Source organism: Artemia sp. Qi Xiang Cuo, chromosome 21, assembly GCF_049724085.1.
Source record: "Artemia sp. Qi Xiang Cuo chromosome 21, ASM4972408v1, whole genome shotgun sequence".
Taxonomy (NCBI): domain Eukaryota; kingdom Metazoa; phylum Arthropoda; class Branchiopoda; order Anostraca; family Artemiidae; genus Artemia; species Artemia sp. Qi Xiang Cuo.
In genome coordinates this window covers 30,037,136-30,058,709 of record NC_142814.1, presented here as the reverse complement: position 1 = coordinate 30,058,709, position 21,574 = coordinate 30,037,136, and the positions used below count along the sequence as shown (strand labels likewise).

Here is a 21,574-nt window from a genome sequence, read left to right as displayed (position 1 = left end):
TGTTTCCTTGTGAATCAGACGAAATTGGGAAAAAAGGGGTGTGGGATGGGACCAAGTTGCCCTCCAGCATTTTCGGTCACTGAAAAGGGCACTATAACTTTTAATTTCCGTTCAAATGAGTTCTCTCTTTATGTTCTAGGAACGCTGGATTGGTACGATTAACCCTGAAAAAAAGAAAATAAATAAACACGCATCCGTGACCTTTCTTCTGGCAAAAAAATACAAAGTTGCACATTTTTGCAGATATGAGCTTGAAACCTATGTAATAGAGTTTTCTGATACGCTGAATCTGACGGTGTGATTTTCATTAAAATTCTTTCACTTGTAGGGGATGTTTCCTCCCTTTTTCCAAAATCAGGTAAATTTTCTCAGGCTCGTAGGCTTTGATGAGTAATACTAAACTTAATAAAATTTATATATTTAGAATCAGTATTATAAGCCCATTCTTTTGATACATTTATTGACATGAAAATTCCGTTTTTTAAAGTTTCGATTACTATTGAGCCGTATCGCTTTTTTTATGGTTTTTTTATTACGTATGAGTTTTTACGTATATGAGGGGGTTCTCTCCTTAGTCAATACCACGCTCTTTACGCTAAATTTTGTTTACATCACAAACCCCTGAATCACAAAGGCCGTTTAATTAGAATAGATAGCTCTTTTTAAAGCACTAAAAAAAACTGTAGCTTAAAGAGCGTGGTATTGACTTGGGGGCGAACCCCCTCATATACGTAATAATTTCTGTTCGTTTTAAGTTCTAATGTTGCTTTTTACTTTCAGTTGAAAAAACTTGTTTGTTTTTCTTATTTAATTTCTGATCGTTTTTTAAATAATGCTGGGAAATCCGGTGCCCCCTTCATATAAATGCCCCTTACTCCTAAGAAACATCCTCCACGGAACGACCCTCCCGAGTAGCTCTCTCCTTCAGCCCCCCACCAGAAAAAAAAATCCTTCCTGAAAATGTCTGTATACTTCCCAATAACCAATACAATATGTAAACAATGGGCAAAGTTCATAACTTGTAGCCCTTCCCCAGGGGACTGTGGGGGATTAAGTCATCCTAAAAGACATATTTATTAGATTTTCAACTATGCTGAACAAAATGGCTATCTCAAAATTTTAATTGGGTGACTTCGGGAAAGAATGATCGCGGGAGGGGGCCAAGTTGTCCTCCAATTTTTTGGTCACTTAAAAAGGGCACTAGAACTTTTAATTTCCGTTCAAATGAGCCCTCTTACAATATTCTAGGACTACTGGATCGATACAATCACCCCTGGGGAAATAAAAAAAAATAATAAATAAATAAAATAAAATAAAAACACGCATCCGTGATCTTTCTTCTGACAAAAAATTAAAAATTCCACATTTTTGCAGATAGGAGCTTGAAACTTCTACAGTAGGGTTCTCTAATACGCTGAATCTGATGTTGGAATGTTTATTAAGGTTACGTGACCTTTAGGGGGTGTTTCCCCCTTGTTTCGACAATGAGGCAAATTTTCTCAGGCACATAACTTTTGTTGTGTAGGACTAAACTTTATGGAACTTATATATTTGAAATCAGCATAAAAATCTGATTTATTTGACATATCTATTGGCATCTGGATTCTATTTTTTGGAGTTTTGGTTACTATTGAGCCGGGTCGCTCCTTACTTACAGTTCGTTACCACGAACTGTTTGAAAAGTGACCTTAAATGGTTTCCATTTACCGTACCAAAACTCCTATATTGTTTTGTGTTTTCAGTAAAGCGATAGTTTTCTGTAATTCTAAGAACATAGAAAAATATCATCAGTTGATTTATTTGCACTAGTTTTATTAATGTATGTTAGACAAGTTGGGAAGCAACAATTTTTGTTCGTTTTAAGTATCAACTTTGCTCTTTACTTTCCTCAGAAAACTTCGTTTTTTTTTAAAAATTAATCTTTGCTCGTTTTTTATTAAAATTTAATTTAGAAACAACATTGCCATGATCTTTTTTATTTATACGGAATAATTTCTGTTTGTTTTAAGTTTTAATGTTGCTCCTTAGTTTCAGTTGAAAACGTATTCTTTTATATAATTTCTAGTCACCTCAAATCTAGGGGAGATAACACACCTCAACCCTTGTTAAGGAGCTGAACAAAGAAGCCATACAAGAATTGAAGGAAAAAATAAGTTTAGAGTGGAAAGAAAAATCAAAACATAGCGTCATTTCTTGTTGTATTTTTTAAGAAGAAATAGATCTTTAATTCTTTGTTTTAAAAAATTAAATTTAGTAATACTTAAGAAAATAGCTCTAGGCGAGTAGCTTTGACAAAAAAGGTTTGTAGCTTCTGATGGGTAGCATTAAACTTAATAAATCTTATATATCTGGAATAAAAACAAAAGTCAATCCTTTTGATGTATTAAATAAAAAAACAAGTTTTTTTTTAACTGTAAGTAAGGAGCGACATTAAAACTTTAAACGAACAGAAATTATTCCGTATATGAAAGGGGCTGTCCCCTCCTCAGCGCCTCGCTCTTCACACTAAAGTTTTTACTGTTTTAAAAATAAAGTTGTGATACAGATTCAAACTTTAGTGTAAAGAGTGAGGCGTTGAGGAGGGGACAGCCACTTTCATATACGAAATAATTTCTGTTCGTTTTAAGTTTTAACGTCGCTCCTTATTTACAGTTAAAAATACTTGTTTTTTTTATTTAATTTCTGAACGTTTTTGAATTAATGCAGCTTTGATTTTGGCTCACCGTATATGAATAATTAAAACAAAAATTTACTTGTTAATTTTACTTTTTTTTGGCTAAATGGCTTTCTGGAAATTTTGTTCCGACGTAACTTACGAATTAGCTTACGTAACGAACTTCTATATTCGTATGTTTTTATTACGTGTATTATGGGGTCTGCCCCCTAGTCAGTATCACGCTTATTATACTTAGGCTCAAATTGGGGTACCGTTCTTTAGGAATAACTGCTTAATTACAAGGCCGCGGGCTACAATGAATAGCTCTGATGACATCACAAAAAAAACTTTAGCATACAGAGTCAGGAAATGACTAGGGGTCGAACCCGATCATATACGTAATGATTTCTATTTGTTTTAAGTTTAGATGTTGCTCCTTACTTTCAGTTGAAAAAAAATTGTTTTTTTTTGTATTTAATTTCTGATCGTTTTTTTTTAATAATGCTGGGAAATCCGGTGCCCCCTTCACAGCAATGACCCTTCCCCCATGACAACATCCTCCATGAAAAAGTCCTCCCACGTAACCCCCGATCCCCCCACCCCCCAACTACTAGAAAAAAAAACCCTTGAAAACTGCTGTATATTTCCCAATAACCAATACTATATTTAAATATTGGGCAAAATTCATAATTTTCATAATTCCCCCGGGGACTGTGGGGGATTAAGTTATCCTCAGACATACATATTGGATTTTTTGACCATGCTGAACAAAATGGCTATCTCAAAATTTTGATCGGGTGACTTTCAAAAAAATTAGTGTGGGAGGGGGCCTAGTTGCCTCTCCTTTTTTTGTCACTCAAAAACGGCACTAGAACTTTTAATTTCCGTTCGAATGAGCCCTCCCGATATTCTTTTACCACTGGGTTGATACGATCACCACTGGGAAACAAAAACAAAAAAACAAACAAATAAACGCGCATCTGTGATCTTTCTTTTGGCAAAAATACAAAATTCCACATTTTTGCAGATAGGAGCTTGAAACTTTTACAGCAGGGTTCTCTGATACGCTGAATCTGATGGTGTGAGTTTCGTTAAAGTTCTATGACTTTTAGGGGGTGTTTTTCAATTTTTTCGAAAATAACGCAAATTTTCTCAGGAGCGTAACTTTTGATGGTGAGAATAAACTGAAACTTATACATTTGAAATCAGCATAAAAATCTGATTCTTTTGATGTATCTAGTGTTATCAAAATTCCGTTTTTTAGAGTTTCGGTTACTATTTAGCCGGGTTGCTCCTTACTTACAGTTCGTTACCACGAACAATATGTCGACAAATAGTCAAATTTTAGCGTAAAGAGCGAGGGTTGAGAAAGGGGCAGTCCCCCCTCATATACGGAATAATTTTTATTCTTTTTAATTTATAATGTTGCTCCTTACTTTCAGTTGAATTTTTTTTTAGTTTCTGACCGTTTTTGAAACTATGCCAGGGAATTAGGTGACGCAATAGCGTTGCCTAAGTAAAGAACGATGTGGGCACAATGTATTATTTATTTATTTCATTCTTTTCACCAAGGCACTTCGTATAGAAAGAGATGTCGTAGAAGCTTTGGAAGGAGCTCACTCAATTGAAAATTGAAAGTTCGAGTTCCATTTTTAAGAGCCAAAAGTGATTATATGGCAACCAACCCCGCTCCCACGTCTACTAATTCCCCAAACACATTCAATGAAAATTTTGAGATAGTCATTTTGTTCAGTATAGTTTAAAGGTCCAGAAATTATGTCTGGAGATTTCAACCCCCCCCCCCCTTACAGCCATCCGGCCAGAGGCTATAAGTTATTCAATTCACCAATTGTTTATAAATAGTATTTGTAATTTGGAAAGAGGTCATGTTTGACCTTTAGTATTCAATTAAAAAAAAACAAGTTTTTTCAACTGAAAATTAGGAGCAACATTATAACTAATAAGGAACAGAAATATCCAAGGAACGGTCTAGGGTATTAAGTTGAAACTTTCAGGGCATGTTAAGGTGATGTTGATGTTGAACTAGGCAAAATGCACAATTTGCATACTACTTCTATTACGACTGGTACTACTACTACTACTACTCATGCTCGATGCTACTACTACGACTATCTCTATTACAACAACTGCTACGGCGACTGCCACTATTACTACTGTACTGAAGCAAAGAGTATTGCGGTGAAAGCTTCAGGGAATGCTGAAGAGGATAGTGAAATATGCTAGAATGGAACACGCAATGTGGATGTAGCTTATTAAAAGTGCGTAACAGCTATTTCTCAAAAGCAGTTTAGAGTATTAAGTTGAAACTTTCAGTGCATGTTGACGGGGACATAGAACAAACCAAAAGATACTATACATACTAGTACTTCTACTACTACTACTAAGGCTAATGGTATCAAGTTGAAATTTCCAGGAAATGTTGAGGGGTGTGTTGAATTAGATTAAAACACACTGTTTGTATGCAGGCTGTCAAAAGGCCGTATCAGCAGTATTTCAAGAACGGCTTGGAGTTTTCAGGTTAAAACTTTCAGGGATGTTGAAGGGTGTATAGTGGTAATAAAAATGTCCTATGTGCATGTTGGTACTGCTAGCTGTAGTACTACTACTAGTGCTGTTGGTACAAATATTAATAAGCGTTATTGTATTAATGTGAAGCTTTCAGTGACTATTGAGGAAAATACTGGACTAAATCAAAACACATTATGTGCTTGCAGGTCATCAACAGGACGTATCAGCAATATCTTAAAAATGGCTTAAAGTATTAAGTTGAACCTATCAGGACATAAGGAGGGTATGTTGAACTAGACCAAAAACACACAATCTGAATACTATCCAGACGGCAATAGGGTATAGAATAAAGAACAAAGTAGAAACTATTATGGAAAGTTTATGTTGCTTAAAACTAAATTAAAAGGCATTATGTGTGTGGTGGTTGTCAAGAAGACGTCCCAGCGATATCTCAAGAACGACTGAGGGTATTAAGTTGAAACTTTCAGGGCTACATCTATTACTACTTCTATTCTTACAATTGAACTGGATCAAAAATTGTAAGTCCATCCAGATTGTGAAAACTGCATAGATACAATGTCTTAGGAAGGGTATTAAGTTTTACTTTTCAGGGAAACTTGAGGAGGTGTAAAACTAAATCAAGGGATACTATTATGTGTGTCCAGCTTGTGAAAAATTGTCGAAAAAAAAATTGGGGCGTCAGCCCTACTCATCTTAGTTTCTTCTCGTTTTGGGTTTGAATTGGTTATTTATTGTACTTCCTGTTCGTTTTGGGTTTCATTTATTTAATGGTGGTAATTTTATGCTTGGAAAAAAAAGAAACAAAGTAAATTAGAATATAATATAGAATACAAGTTAATGTTTTAATACTGGAAAAAAAATTACTACAGAATTAAAACAATAAGGCAAAATAACTCATATAGCGGAAGAACAAAAGAAACATATTAAGAAGACAAGCCTAACTAAGTAAATAAGAACATCAAATGCTTGAATTCGTGATTGGAAAATAATCCATTGCTTTGCTGATCCCCAAAGAAAAAAACAAATCAACTATTATAATTTTTCTATTGAAATTTTGTGAACAAACTATTAGAAAAATAAAATAGCCATATACCTTGTGACAGCGTAGTGGATAAGCTCGGCTCTCATAATTAGTGGGTCACTGGTTCAATCCCGCGTGTCGCGAGGAAAATGTATCCATTTGTATACTTGTTAATTTTTTTTTTCATCCATTTCAGTCACTTTCTAATATTTGGTTCTATCCTGGCACAACACAATTTTTGTAATGTAAATTGATAAATCAAATCTTTATCTGCCACTTTTTTTGTGACTATATTTGGCCGAAGGTGCAAGACTTAACTTTACCCAAAAGGCACAAGAGGCTTGTTAATAAAACGGTAAAAAGGCATTTTCATATATTAATTTAAAAAAACTTTCTGAAACTTTTTGTTTCAAAGATAAGTAAAGAGCCATACTAAACTTAACTACTAAAGAAATGAATTCATATAATAATCCAAATTCAAAACGAACAGAAATTGCTATTAGAGAATAAAGGAAACCTGAAATGAGCAGAAATTAAACAAATAATCATAGCCAACAAAAACGTCCACAGGTACTAATATAAATGAATAAATAAATTTTAAAACGAGTAAAACTTAAATTGGATACTCAAATCAAGTTTAAAACGAACAAAAATCACTATAAAGAAGAGTTTGGCTACTCCCCCCTAGCTTTAAAAGTCTAAAGCTTACTGCGTCACTTGCGTTTTATTGAAAAGTATGTGTCTTGAACAGTCCCTGGAAAAGACTAATGAAATGAAACTGAATATTGGACATACAATGATATTGATTGCTGAAAGCTCAACAACCAAGTACAAAAAAAAATATTTGTAATATAATTCGTTTTCAGTAAAGCTCAAATGACGCAGTTGTTTTATGCTTTTACAGTTAGGGGAGGGGAAGAGAGCGTAGCCAAACCTTTGTTTGCATTGATTTTGTTCGTTTTATGTTTGACTCTAATATTCAATCTAAGCTTTACTTGTTTTAAGATTTATTTTTTTATTTTATTAGTACCTTTTGTATTTTCGTTTGGTATGATTGTTCACTTAATTCCTCTTCGTTTTGGATTTCATTTATTTTTAAATAGTAATTCCTGGTCGTTCTGAGTTAGAATTATTATAGGAATTTTGTTTCTGCTTGTCTTAAGCTTAATGTGGCCATTTACTTTTCTTTAAAAAACTTCTTTTTCAGCAAGTTTTATTTAATTAAGCAGCATCAAAAGCCAATTCTTTTGAAGTATCTATTGTTATCGAAATTCCTTCTTGTAGAGTGTCGAATACAATCGGGCTGAGTCGCTCTTTACTTACAGTTCTTTACCACGAACTGTTTGATAAATATCATGAAACAAGCCCTCAAGATACAGATTATAGCTTTAAAAATAAACAAAAATTACTAAAAAAAAGAAGATATATTGTGTTTTGCTCTTAAACAAGGCTATGCAAGACTTTTGGTAAAGACATGTTCGAATTATTTAAAGGAATCTTTATGAAGGAAGCAAATAGGCTATAAAAATCAACACATGCTGATCGTGCTTAGTGCCGTGAAATAAAATATTAGAAACAATTCTATACCCTACGGTGTAGAACATAGGAAAAGGGTTGGGGTGTAGAACATAGGGGGTTTGAACCCTCCCCGAAATGTTTGTCTGACTTGAAAAAACGTAACAAAAATGGATATAAATAAATTTTGTATGCCTCTTTTTAGGTTTTTTGTGTAACCCCCCCCCCCCAGAATTTTTTTTTTTTAGTAAAACCCTCTCTGACAAAAAATCTTGGGTACGGCCTTGCAACCAGACAAATAAGCTGAAAAATGGGTTGACATTCAACACAATTCGACATATTTCTGAAATAAAGATCCTTTTTTCTACAGAAAGCATTCAGCTCCGCAAAATAAACCTTTTTAATATTTTTAAAAATAATTTTTAGAGAAAAAAACTTCTTGAGGGAAAATGAGCCGAGACTAATCCTTTAACCAATGATGGCAAGCAGTAAGCAACTAGCTCTTTACTGAAAACACAAAACTACCCTCCCCCCCCACTCAAAAAAAAAGAATAATAATAAGATGTTCTCTTAGGAGCAGAAAATTTCAAAAGTTGCATGTATAAAATATAAGACTCACTTAATAGTCTTTCGCCGGCCATGATATCAGTATATTTAGTATAAAATTACATTTTTCTTAAAAAGCGTAAGCAAGCTCATTTTCCTTTAAATTACCATTTTAAAAAAAAATGTTTTTTAATTTTAAAACCTCAAATTTAATTTGTATTAGCTTAATTCGTCTTTTTTTACAAGAATCCCAAGTTTTTTGTGTTGTTTTTTTTTTATTCTACATATATTTGAAAATGTCGCGAGTCAGTTTATTCGAGTGATTTTTGTTCATGCATTTTGCGTACTCTGTGAAGAAATTAGTTTTGTTTTTTTTAAACTTCAACAATTTTGTTTTTTAATATTTTTACTGGTTGTATACCTCATCTTTTAAATTTCGACGCTCTTTACTTCACAAGATATTTCTTTTTACTGATTTTTCTCTTTTTTTAATATACACAACAAACCTTACAAAAAAAAAACTTTTTTAACTTAGGCGATGAAACTAAAGAAGTCAGCTTGATTTTTTCTCAAAACAAAAAGTAATGACATATGATCCTTTCATGTGATATCCTTCGTTTCAATAGACTTCGACAGTGGTATGACATCATAACAATTTCTGTTAACTTTCCGTTTCCAATTCAATAAGCCCTATCTTAAGTTTCTATGACCATCCCCTCTATGCAAAGTGGTTAGAAGAAAAAAAAGAAGAACCAAAGTACATATAGGCGCTTTACTAAGTGCCCATTAAAATCATTTATGCCCCCCCATCGTGAGTACTTTATCCACCTACCGGGGTTACTTGATTGTTTAATTTTCTATGCGCTAATAGCTTTGTATGAGTGAATTTCAAATTAGTAAATGTTGCTTATTTAGGATCAGTATGAACAGTAGATTCTGCTCATGCATACGTTGTAGACAGACCTTCAGTTTTTAGCTACAGTTTCTGTAAGCTATTTCCTTACGATTTGCTACTTTGAAGTGCTTTATCCAGGGCTGTCTTAAATGTAAGGGAGGCTACAACCGTCCTCCTTCCTTTCGACGCCTGATATGTTTAAGCTTAATGTTTATATTGCAAGGCTTGGAGAATGACAATGATTAATGAAAAGTACACCGATTAAAATACTCCCCAACGTTGTGCCGGTGAGAGGGTAAACGTAATTTTATGTTACGTTTAAAACATTTTTCTGTGAGAGGGGAGCTGTCAGTTCAGAGTACTCATGCCGCAGGCTTACTCCAAATTTACTCCTCATAATCAAGGAAGTTTTGGAGACTAAAGCTATCACTTCAATTTCCGTTTTAATGAGCCCTTTTATTATATTCTTTTACAACAGACTCGATAAGATCGCCCCCGGGGAAAGAAGGAACTCTAATTTCCGTTTAAATGAGCCCTCTCCAGATATTTTAAGACTGCATATTTGGTGAAATCAGCCATGGAAAAAAAAACATAAATAAGCACACTTCCAGGCTGTGGTGTGATCTCTTTAAGAGTTCGCGCCACACTATCATTTTTAGTCTGGAGCACTCTTTTTCTTTTTCCAAGGAGAGAGAACACTCTTTTTGTGGGATATTTTCCCCATTTTTCTAAAATCAAGCAGATTTTCCCAGGGTTTTAGTCGTTGTGGGAAATGTTAATCCTAATGGATTTTATGCAATTCGAACCATAGTAAAAAATAATCTGCTTATGTATATATTGTTATCAAAGTTCCTTCTTTTACAGTATTGGTTTCTAGTAACACCAATAGATCTTTACTTACAGTTCTCTTGAAGAATTGTTTGATAGAGAAAAAAAGTATGAAGACGAACGCCATCTATAAAGCAATGTTGTAATCTTTAATCCTAGAATACTCAGTAGAGATACTTTCATGACGGATATAATGCCCTATTGTGGTGTTGTGATATTGATCTCTGCTTGCTAATACGAGACCCAGAGCTCGAACTCATCAGCAGCAATCCGCTGCAGAGCTCGGAACATAATCTCAAAGACAAGAATATGAAAAAGCGTCTATACTAATCCAAAATGAAGACATAAAGGATGTTAGATGGGGTATTGAAATAAATTTTGACACACAAAAAGAGATAAAAACTTTGCCAGAATTTTGGTAAAACCTTTTAAAATTGGTTCTAAGGCCGGTGAGATTCCTATAAACACGTTATCAGTGGAGTCAATTGGGTGGGATACAAGTTGTTTTTTATTTCTATTTTGTCTAATTCTAGTTTAATTCTGTCCGTTCTATTCAGTTATTTTCCTATTAGTTATTTTAATTTTTGTCTAATTTTATTTATCTTACATAATAAGGTTCTAACTAGTCGATACTTTTTGTAGGGCTTGTATTGTGCTAAATAAATTTTCGGTCCATTCGTATATTCAGAGAATAGTCAAGGATCTGTCATGTCGTGATTAGCGCGATTATCATGATTAACAATTTTAATTCAAATAATGAAATAATTTTTAGATTGAAAGCGTCAGAATATATTATATCTGAGAATCAAATACGATAAAAAAAAATATTTATTTTGTAGCATATTTCATTTTCTTGTTTTTTTCGTGTTTTTTTTTAAGGAGTGTTTAAAAGAATATCTACACAGTATCTACATCGCACATCTATACGAGTCCAATGCCGTGTTATTATTTTGTTTAATCTATTTTAGTTTTTTTTTTAGCCTTTTGCTTACTCAAATCAGGATTCGACTGGGAGAATATGACGTATCCTCACTCACAGAGGAGTTTCCAGTTGTGGAAAGGACAGTGACGAAGAAAATTGTCCACACCAAATACAATTTTTTTACATATGAATATGATATTGCACTATTACATTTAGAGGAACCGGTTGAATTTAGTCCTACTATTTCACCTATTTGCCGGCCATCTAGTGATGATATACTTGTTTTTATGAACGCAACTGTTACCGGTTGGGGAAGACTAAGTGAAGGTGGAACATTGCCAAATGTTTTACAACAGGTAATTGATCTGTTGTTGCTTTTTTTTTCTTTCTTCTCTTCTTCTTCTTCCTTTCTTCCTTTCTTCTTTTCTTTCTATTTTTTAGAAAGATTCTATAATAAATGGTATCTCACTGACATCAAAAAAAGGGAAAAGATTTAGATCTACTAGAGCCCATTAAAATTTTCAGATGTTTCTTGCGCACTTTTTTTTAGAGCAAGGTCTGTCAATGTCTGCATTTTGTAGCCATCGTCAGTAGGCCCTCTATTTTATCAAATTTTTCCTCACTATATTCATATCATTCCTAGTTAAAAAAATTAAAAAAAAAGTTTTTTTAACTGAAAGTAAGGAACGACGTTAAAACTTAAAACGAACAGAAATTATTCCGTATATGAAAGGGGCTGTCCCCTCCTCAACGCCTCACTCTTTGTGCTAAAGTTTTTTATTGTTTAAAAAATAGAGTCGTGAGAAAATCAAACTTTAGCGTAAAGAGCGAGGCGTTGAGGAGGGGACAGCCCCTTTCATATACGGAATAATTTCTGTTTGTTTTAAGTTTTAACGTCGTTCCTTACTTTCAGTTAAAAAAACATGTTTTTCTTTTATTTAATTTTTGAACGTTTTTGAATTAATGCAGGTTTTGATCTTGGCTCACCGTACATGAATAATTAAAACAAAATTTGCATATTAATTTTACTTTTATTTGGTTAAAAGGATTTCTCGAAACTTTTTTAATTTTATTTACAAACGTTTTCATTAGTAATAAATATACGTAACTTACGAATTAACTTGCATTACGAACTTCTATATTCATATATTTTTAATACGTGTATTAGGGGGTTCGCTCCCTAGTCAATACCTTGCTCTTTAAGCTAAATCTCGAATTTTGTTCCAATTCTTTAAAAATGACCACTTAATCACAAAAGCCGTTAATCAGAATAAATAGCTCTTATGAAAGTACTAAAAAATCTTTGGCTTAAAGAGCGAGGTATTGACTAGGGGGTGAACCCAATCATATATGTAATATTTTCTGTTCGTTTTAAGTTTTGATATTGCTGCTGTTGCAGTTGAAAAACTTGTTTTATTCCTATTTAATTTCTGATCTTTTTTTTAAATAATGCTGGGAAATCCGGCGTCCCCTTCATAGCATTGTCCTTTCCCCCATGAAAACCCCCCGCAGGGAGAGATCCTCCCACATAACCCCCGCCCCCCCCCCCCACTACCAGAAAAAAAATCCACCCTGAAAACGTCTGTATACTTCCGAATAACCAATACTATATGTTAACATTGGGTGAAGTTCATAACTTTCAGCCCTCCCCCCGAGAACTTCGTGGGATTATGTCATCCTAAAAGACATACTTTTCATATTTTCGAACATGCTGAACAAAATGGCTATCTCAAAATTTTGATCGGGTGACTTTGGGGAAAAAATGAGCGTGGGAGGGGGCTTAGTCGCCCTCCATTTTTTTGGTCACTTAAAAAGGGCCCTAGAACTTTTAATTTCCATTCCAATGAGCCCTCTCACGATATTCTAGGACCATTGGGTTGATATGATCACTCCTGAAAAAAAGATAAGCATGCATCCCTGATCTTTCTTATGGCAAAAAAGGCAAATTTCCACATTTTTGTATATAGGGGCTTGAAACCTATACAGCAGGGTCCTCTGATATGCTGAATATGATGGTGTGATTTTCATTAAGGTTCTATAGCTTATAGGGGGTGTTTCCCCTTTTTTTTGAAAATCAGCAAAATTTTTTCAGGCATATAATTTCTGGTAGGTTAAACTAAATTGGATGAAACTTACATATTTAAATTCAGCCTAGAAATCTGATTCTTTTGATGGATCTAATAGTATCAAAATTCTTTTTTTTATAGTATTGGTTACCATTGAGCCGGGTCGCTCCTTACTTACAGTTTGTTATTTGTTACCACAAACTGTTTGATTAACTGTTATCAATATTCTTTCTTTAGAGTTTTGGTTAATTTCTGAGCTGAGTTGCTCCTTACTCACACTTCGTTGCCATGAACTTTTTTATCATAATCGCTGTTCATATTTAAAAAGAATTTTAAAAAGATGGTTTTTCTAGTTTACAGTAGTGGACTATTATAATACTTAGTATGTTTTGTTGTGATTATCATCCCTACCTTCAGTTGACTTTTTTTCTGCTTAACCTCCCCCTTTTCTTTTTCTCCTTTTCAACTTTCCCTTTTTGGAAGTGTGAATTTTTGTTATTATTGTTGGTGTATTTCTTGTGGTAAAGCAAACAAATCGAGTTATACCTCTCTGTATAGAAATATACAAATTTTTATTTATTTCTTGTTTGTTTTTTGGTTTTTCAATAAATTCAATTTTATTGTCTTTCTTGTATAAATTGTATTATATTAATTCAATAAAAACCTAAAATCAAGAAGTTTAGAAATCCTTCAATATAATTTGTGAGGAAAAGTGGAAGCCGTTTATAAAAACCGTAAGTTAAATACTATGCTTGGTTTAAAAGGGGAAGCTTATATTGCAATTTTTGAATTTCAACTATAACTCCTGATTTTAAAAACGCTTGAATTCTAAGTTGGTGAAAAACAAGCGCTATTTTTTAGATACATACTTACCCTGTTTTGATTTTGGTCAGACCTATTACAATCTTATTGATTTTTAATTATTGACATTTAGTCATCGAGGATAATTCCCTAAATGATTATAAGTTGAAAGAGATGTAATATGAGCATATATACAAAGTGAAGGGGGGATAAGATGCTCAAGCCAAAGAACCTCGTTTTGAATCCTCCAGTTGTTCAGATAGAATATTTTGAATCATTCTGATTTCAGCAAGGTCTAATATGACCACTTTCCATATAAACCTATGAAGTATCTATGGATATAAAACGTCTCTTTTTAAACATGTTGTTTGAATAATTTGCTGTCCATGCCTCTGTGCCTCTCCATACCATGTTCTACCTAGAGATAAACTTTTTTGAACTCCGAACTGTTCTGATTAAAGCAGCAAACTTGTCATTTTTTTAATGTCATGTTGGGCTGCAGAGCTGCCTGAGGGCAAGAAGGGTGGTTGGATATCTTTTCAATCTTTTTCATTTAAAAAGGAGCCTAAAGCTAAAATTTGCAATTAAATGAACCTCCTTCAAATTTATATTAACATTGTTTCAATAAAACGAGGCCACAAAAAATAAAAATGGAGAAAAATTACTGTTTACAAAGCCTATATGGTACTTAACTAGGTAACTATTCCTGGGGCTCAAGTACAAAATATCAAAATTTTGAGCACAACTTTTAATTTTTCTAGAGAAGGTCCTCCAGATCCATATTTGGGCTGGGAATGCACCCTGCCTGCAAAGATACAGCCTCAGGCTTGCTTTAGACTCATAAAAAATATATATATAATACCTCCTGTTAGTCTTGACCTGTTATTCCATCTTGAGATTCTAACTGGCCTACTAACTGAATCCTTATCTCTTATCAGGCCAGGGAAACTTTTATTCTTTTCTGCAGAATAAGATCCATTTCCATCCAAGCCAAGAGCCATGGCTCGCTGGAGCCTCCCTCTGAAACAGAAAAAAGAGCAATAAAAAACTAAGTGAAATATGAACCAGCAGCTTTTCTCACACCTATTGAAACTAACGTAATATGAGAATATGAACCTGTTGGCTCAGATAACAGAGGAGAGTAATCTAGTTGATGTCATTTTCTAGGATCAAGCCAAGACATTTGAGAGTTGACCAACTTCTCTTAACTCAAAATCTCAAATCCAGAATGACTTCCTTAACTACATTTGACTGGCTCTTGTCATTCTCTTAGCATACCAAGCATGTTGTTACCTTGATAATGGTAATCAAGTATTTTCTACTCTTCAGCCTCTTATAAGTCATCAGCCCAATGAAACCAGGCTAGGTCAAACCTTGTTCAGTTTATGCACAAGGGGCTGTCACTAGTCAGTCCAAAATCATCTACCAATTCACACTGATGGCTAAAATATGTTTACCAATAAGATAGTAACTTGTAAAAACTAGACTACAAACTAGATTTCAACACCAAAAAAGTAAAACAATCTGCAAACTTAGAAATCCCTAAATACCAGCTTTGGAAGAAATTAACCACAAAGTGTGAAATATTTACTCATTATCTTTTGGTTACGGACACTTAATAACTCAAGACAATCCCAAAATGATTGCTGAACAAGCACAAACTGAATCAAGTATAAGTTGAAACAGTACACCTACAATTACAAAGTCAAGTAGGGGGAGAGAGGGAATGGCTCTTGGATAGCAGGGCCCTCCAATTCCACTCCCTGAATAATGATAATTTGAAGGTGGTGCAACATGTCTTTGCTAATAAAATGGATAGGAGTTGGTGCAACAATGACCAGATTAGGGCATAACTATACTGACCACTATACAAACAAATTTTCTTTTCTAATAGATCTAAATATGCTCAATTTTTTGTCATAAACTGTCTGATTGTTAGGAAACATAAGATAGAGGCAATAGCTATGGAATTTTTTTTAACTTTCAGTTTCCAAGAATAATATCAATATTGCAAAAGATATTATTACACAACAAACCTTCTAGAATAAAATATTGTCTTTCTGAGAATCAAACATGACCACTTTATTAATGCAATCCTTTTAAGAAAAGTTACTTTGTTGAACTTTATAAGACCATTTTTTGAGCAAACCTTTTTTAGGGTTAATTTTTAATACCTTTGTGGGGTGAAATGTTTATAAATAGTATAAAACTTGCCAATTTTTGGCTGAAACAGGTTATTACAGAATTTTGAGCAGCTTATAAAAACTTCATGTACACTAATAAAGGCATTAAGTACAGGTCAAGATCCAGCACAGATTAGACCCAGCTCTGATCTTTGACTTTTAAGGAAAATTCTATTGCTGATTTATCTAAGTCTTATTTAAATTAATTAAAAAAACTTTTTCCACAAAATAAGTTTTTCAAAGAAAAGTAAAGAACTCCATTAAACAAAAAATGAGCAAAAATAAAATCAAATAATCTACCACGCATAAAACTATCACAAATCAGCATCAATAAATAAATGGAACCCAAAAGGGACAGATATTGCAAGAAATAACCGACTCAAACTCAAAACGAGCAGAAATTAACATAAGTTGGGCTCAAAACCCCTATGCCTTCCCAAAGCCAGAACAAAATCTGCACTTTACTGAAAAAAATATAAATGTTTTTACTTTTATAACTTTAATAAATCAAATAATATTAACATTTTGATTACTAAATATCAGTATATGTATATTAAACTGACAATGCACATTCATTTGTATTTTTTCAGAAAAGTGCAAATTTTGTTCTGCCCTTGGGCAGAGTTAACTTATGTTAATTTCTGCTCGTTTTGAGTTTGACTCGGTTATTTATTGTAATTTCTGTTCGTTTTGGGTTTCATTTATTTATCGATGCTGATTTGTGGTAGTTTCACGCTTGGTAGATTATTTGATTTTATTTTTGTTCATTTTTGGTTTAATAGAGTTTTTTACTTTTCTTTTATGAACCTATTTTGTGGAAAAATTTTTTTTAATTAATTTCTCTTCGTTTTATATTGACAAAGCCTTTTCAGGAAAAAGAAAATATACATTAAGTATTTTCGTTTTTTAAGACTTTATAGTTTGGCCTGCTATTTGTATGCTGAAGAAAAATTTTCAGCAATTTTTAACAACATACACCGTTTTAAAAATCTGGACACAAATACTAGTGTTTAATTTAGTTTCATTCCTCCTCTAGTTGACCTGAAATTGACCTTTGGGTGGGAGTGGAAGGGGGATTAATTGCCCTCCAATCACTCTCGACTATTAAAAAGGGCATCAACCCTTTCTATTTTCAATCGAATGAGCCCTTTTCAAAGTTCCCACGACAACATCTTCGAAACGAAGTGCCCTGGTCTAAACAACAACAACAACAAATTATACATTATACCCACATCGAAATTTACTATAAAAATGTCAAGCCTTCCAATCACTTTCTACTATTAAAAAGGGCACTAGGCCTTTCGATTTCCAATAGAATGAGCCCTTTTGGAAACGACAACGCTTTATATAAACACCTTATATACCCCAGAACTTTCAACTACATTAGACAAAATGGCTATCTCAAAATTTTGATTGGATGTGTTTGTGAGAATGGTGGGCGTGAGAGGGGCGGTAGTCGCTCTCTAATCACTTTCAACTATTACAAACGGCCCTAGCCCTTTCAATTTCCAATCAAATGAGCCCTTTTGAAGTTTCGAAATTCTACTTTAGAAGCATTTTTAAATATTTCTAAAGCGCTAAGACACAGAGCGCTACAAACATCATAATCAACTTTAGAGGACAAGTTATGTCACGGGGAGATGTTCTTATAATCCCTCTCTCCCCAAACTCATAATTTTCCAAAGTTCTACTCTGGAAACTTTTTAAATATTTCCAAAGCACTAATTAATAGAGGCCTACAAACACCTGAATTGCCTTTAAAAGACAAGTTATGTCATGGGGAGATGTTTTTTAAATCCCCCAAACTAAAAATTTCTAAAATTCTACTTAAGAAGCTTTTTAAATATTTCTAAAGCACTAATTAGATAGAGCGCTACAATTATCAGAATCAAATTTAGATGACAATTTATATCATGGAGATATATTTTTGAAACCCTCTTCCCCCCAAAATCAAAATTTTCAAAAATTTTACTTTAGAAACTTTTTTAAATATTTCTAAAGTGTTAAGACATAGAGCGCTAAAAACATCAGAATCGGCTTTAGAGACAATTTATGGTATGGGAAGATATTTCTGAAATCCCCCGTCCCCTCAAACTCAAAATTTTACAAAATTTTAAATTAACAGCTTTTTTAAATGTTTCTAAGGTACTAAGAAATATAGCGCCATAAACATCAGAATCGACTTTGGAGGGCAATTTATATTACGGTAAGAAGTTTTCGATATCGCTCTTCGTCCCAAACTCAAAATTTTCTAAAATTCTACTCTAGAAGCTTTTTAAATATTTCTAAAGCACTAATAGATAGCGCAATACAAACATCAGAATCAACTTTAGAGGCCAAATTATGTTATGGGAAGATGTTTTTGAAATCCCCCGTCCCCCCAAATTCAAAATTTTCCAAAATTTCACTTTAGAAGCTTTTTTAAATATTTCTAAAGTGCTAAGACATAGAGCGCTAAAAACATCAGAATCGACCTTAGAGGACAAATTATGTTATGGGAAGATGTTCTTGAAATCTCCCTTCCCCCCACTCAAAATTTTCCAAAATTCTACTTTAGAAGCTTTTTTAAATATTTCTAAAGCACTAAGACATAGAGCGCTAAAAACATCAGAATCGACTTTAGAGGACAAATTATGTTATGGGAAGATGTTTTTGAAATCCCTCTTCCCCCCAAACTCAAAATTTTCTAACATTCTACTCTAGAAGCTTTTTAAATATTTATAAAGCACTAATAGATAGCGCGCTACAAGCACCAGAATCAACTTTAGAGGCCAAATTATGCTACGGGAAGATGTTTTTGAAATTCCCCTTCCCCCCAAACTCAAAATTTCACTTTAGAAGCTTTTATAAATATTTCTAAAGTGCTAAATGATAGAGCGCTACAAATATCACAATCAACTTTAGAGGACAAATTATGTTATGGGAAGATGTACTTGAAATCCCCCTTCCCCCCAAATTCAAAATTTTCCAAAATTCTACTTTAGAATCTTTTTTAAGTATTTGTATAGCACTAAGACATAGAGCGCTACAAACATCAGAATCGACTTGTCTTATACAATACATCTTTAACTTTAGAAGGCCAATATCTTTTCCTATGTAGCTGAAGTAACTCATCATATGCAGCCTTCAGTAACCTATCACTGGGTAACTGTACAACCCTTAGCCAAAATTTTATCATTTGGACTGTCCCATAACTTTTAAGAAACCACAGTCCAAGGTCTCCTTTAAGAAACTGGGTATGGGTCATTCTATGCAACCCGCACAATCTCTTAAAATAACCTAGCTGAACGCTTTCTAACTGGGCAGCGTTCTCATGTCCCCAGATCTCTGCCCCGTAATGGAGAATCGGCATAATCTTAGATAAAAAAAAACCTCTTATGCAAAGACAAAGTCTTTATTCCACTAATTTTATTCCTGAAAAGTGAAAATGTTGCATATATGAAAACATATGAAAATATTTGCATATATTCATAACCCAATTCACTGTTATCTTTGTTCGACTATTCCCGCTGTTTAACAATGAAACAATTATGAAAGCCGCAATTGATATTACGAGTTATAGCTTCAGTTTGTAAATGACAATTATTGAAATATGTCTTAATCTTTGTGAAATAAATTTCTGTGGTGGTATTATTCAATTTTCTACTGTTGAGGCAGTCTTAGAGTTGTATTATAACCATGGCATGTTATTGAGAAGCAGCAATTGTGATAACTGTGGCCAGATTTGCGTAAATTATAGAAATTCGTTCTGTTGCCAGAAGTCTAGGCTTATACCCATCCCAGGTGGCCGCGAATATTCTCAGGTAAAGTGTAATTTTTCGAAATCGATCTACAACAAAACATGGATGGATTGTTCACACCTTTCTCTGTTACAAAATTTCCATTTTTAAATGATTTGGCTTCAAATACCGCCTCCAAGGGAGGATTTCACGATCAACAATGTTACTTGTTGTAAAAAAAAACCTTTGAGGATTGGAGCCAGTTCTACAGAGAGGTTTGTATGTACATATGTCATTCAAACTCCGCTCCTTTGGGAGAAGGAGTCATTGTTGAGATAGATGAAGCCAAATTTGGGAAGTGTAAATATAATCCATGGTCGGATTGTCATGGGTGCTTGGGTATTTGGTGGAATAGAGCGAGGGACTGGTAATTCATTCATGGTTTCTGTGCCGGGAAGTAGTGCCACGTTGTTGGGAATTATCCAAAACCGAATCCTGCCAGGGACAACAATTATCAGTGACTGTTGGAGGGCCTACGATTGCCTGGCTAGCCAGGACTATCAGCATTTACGCGTCAACTACTGCATAAATTTTGTTGACCCGGCAACAGGTGCTCACACACAAAACATCAAAAGACACTGGCGTGAATTTCAAGACAATATACCCAAATATGGCAGAAGAGAAGAACATATGGAAGGGAATCTGGCAGAGCACTATTTCAAAAAAAAAAAATATTCAAAATCCTCGAGAATGCACCATTTCATGAAACATATATCGGAGCTTTATAACCTCAACTAATTTGTTTTTTATGGGTATTATTTACTAATTAATTTTTAAAACGTTTTAACAGAAAATTTGGAAATATATGGTATCTAACTCCATTTGTTTGAGGCAGTCTTAGAGTTGTATTATAACCATGGCATGTTATTGAGAAGCAGGAATTGTGTTAACTGTGGCCAGATTTGCATATAATATAGAAATTCGTTCTGTTGCCAGAACTCTAGGCTTATACCTATCTGAGGTGGCCACAAATATTCTCAGGTAAAGTGTAATTTTTCGAAATCGATCTACGACAAAACATGGATGGATCGTTCAAACCTTTCTCTGCTAGAAAATTTCCATTTTTTGATGATTTGGCTTCAAATACTGCCTCCAAGGGAGGATTTCACGATCAACAATGTTATTTGTTGTAAAAAAAAACCTTTGTGGATTGGAGCCAGTTCTGCAGAGAGGTTTTTATGTACATATGTCATTCAAACACCGCTCCTTTGGGAGGAGAAGGAGTGATTGTTGAGATAGATAAAGCCAAATTAAGGAAGCGTAAATATAATCCGTGGTCAGATTGTCGCGGGTGCTTGGGTATTTGGTGGAATATAGAGCAGAGGACTGGTAATTCATTCATGGTTTCTGTGCCGGGAAGTATTGCCATGTTGTTGGGAGTTATCCAAAACCGAATCCTGCCAGGGACAAAAATTATCAGTGACTGTTGGAGGGCCTACAATTGCCTGGCTAGCCAGGGCTATCAGCATTTACGCGTCAACTACAGCATAAATTGTGTTGACCCTGCAACAGGTGCTCACACACAAAACATAGAAAGACACTGGCGTGAAGTTCAAGACAATATACCCAAATATGGCAGAAGAGAAGAACATATGGACGGATATCTGGCAGAGCACTTTGAAAAAAAATATTCAATCTCTTTGAGAATGCACCATTTCATGAAATTAATTTAAAAAAAACTTTCCGAAAAATAAGTTTTTCAAAGAAAAGTAAAGGTCATTTTAAACTTAACCTCACTAGATACAAATACCTGTTAAAATTCAAACTCAAAACCACCAGAAATTACTATTAAAGAATAAATGAGACCCAAAA

General features: G+C 33.8%; 1 protein-coding gene across 1 annotated transcript in view; it reads right to left on the bottom strand.

The window, feature by feature from the left end:
- LOC148939435 (PAS domain-containing serine/threonine-protein kinase-like) overlaps window positions 1-21,574 on the bottom strand; it is a 124,662-nt gene that overhangs the window by 76,543 nt on the left and 26,545 nt on the right. The window contains exon 2 of the mRNA XM_089106556.1: window positions 14,663-14,820. Within this exon, the coding sequence (XP_088962682.1) occupies window positions 14,663-14,820 (158 nt within the window). The remainder of the gene's footprint in view (window positions 1-14,662; window positions 14,821-21,574) is intronic.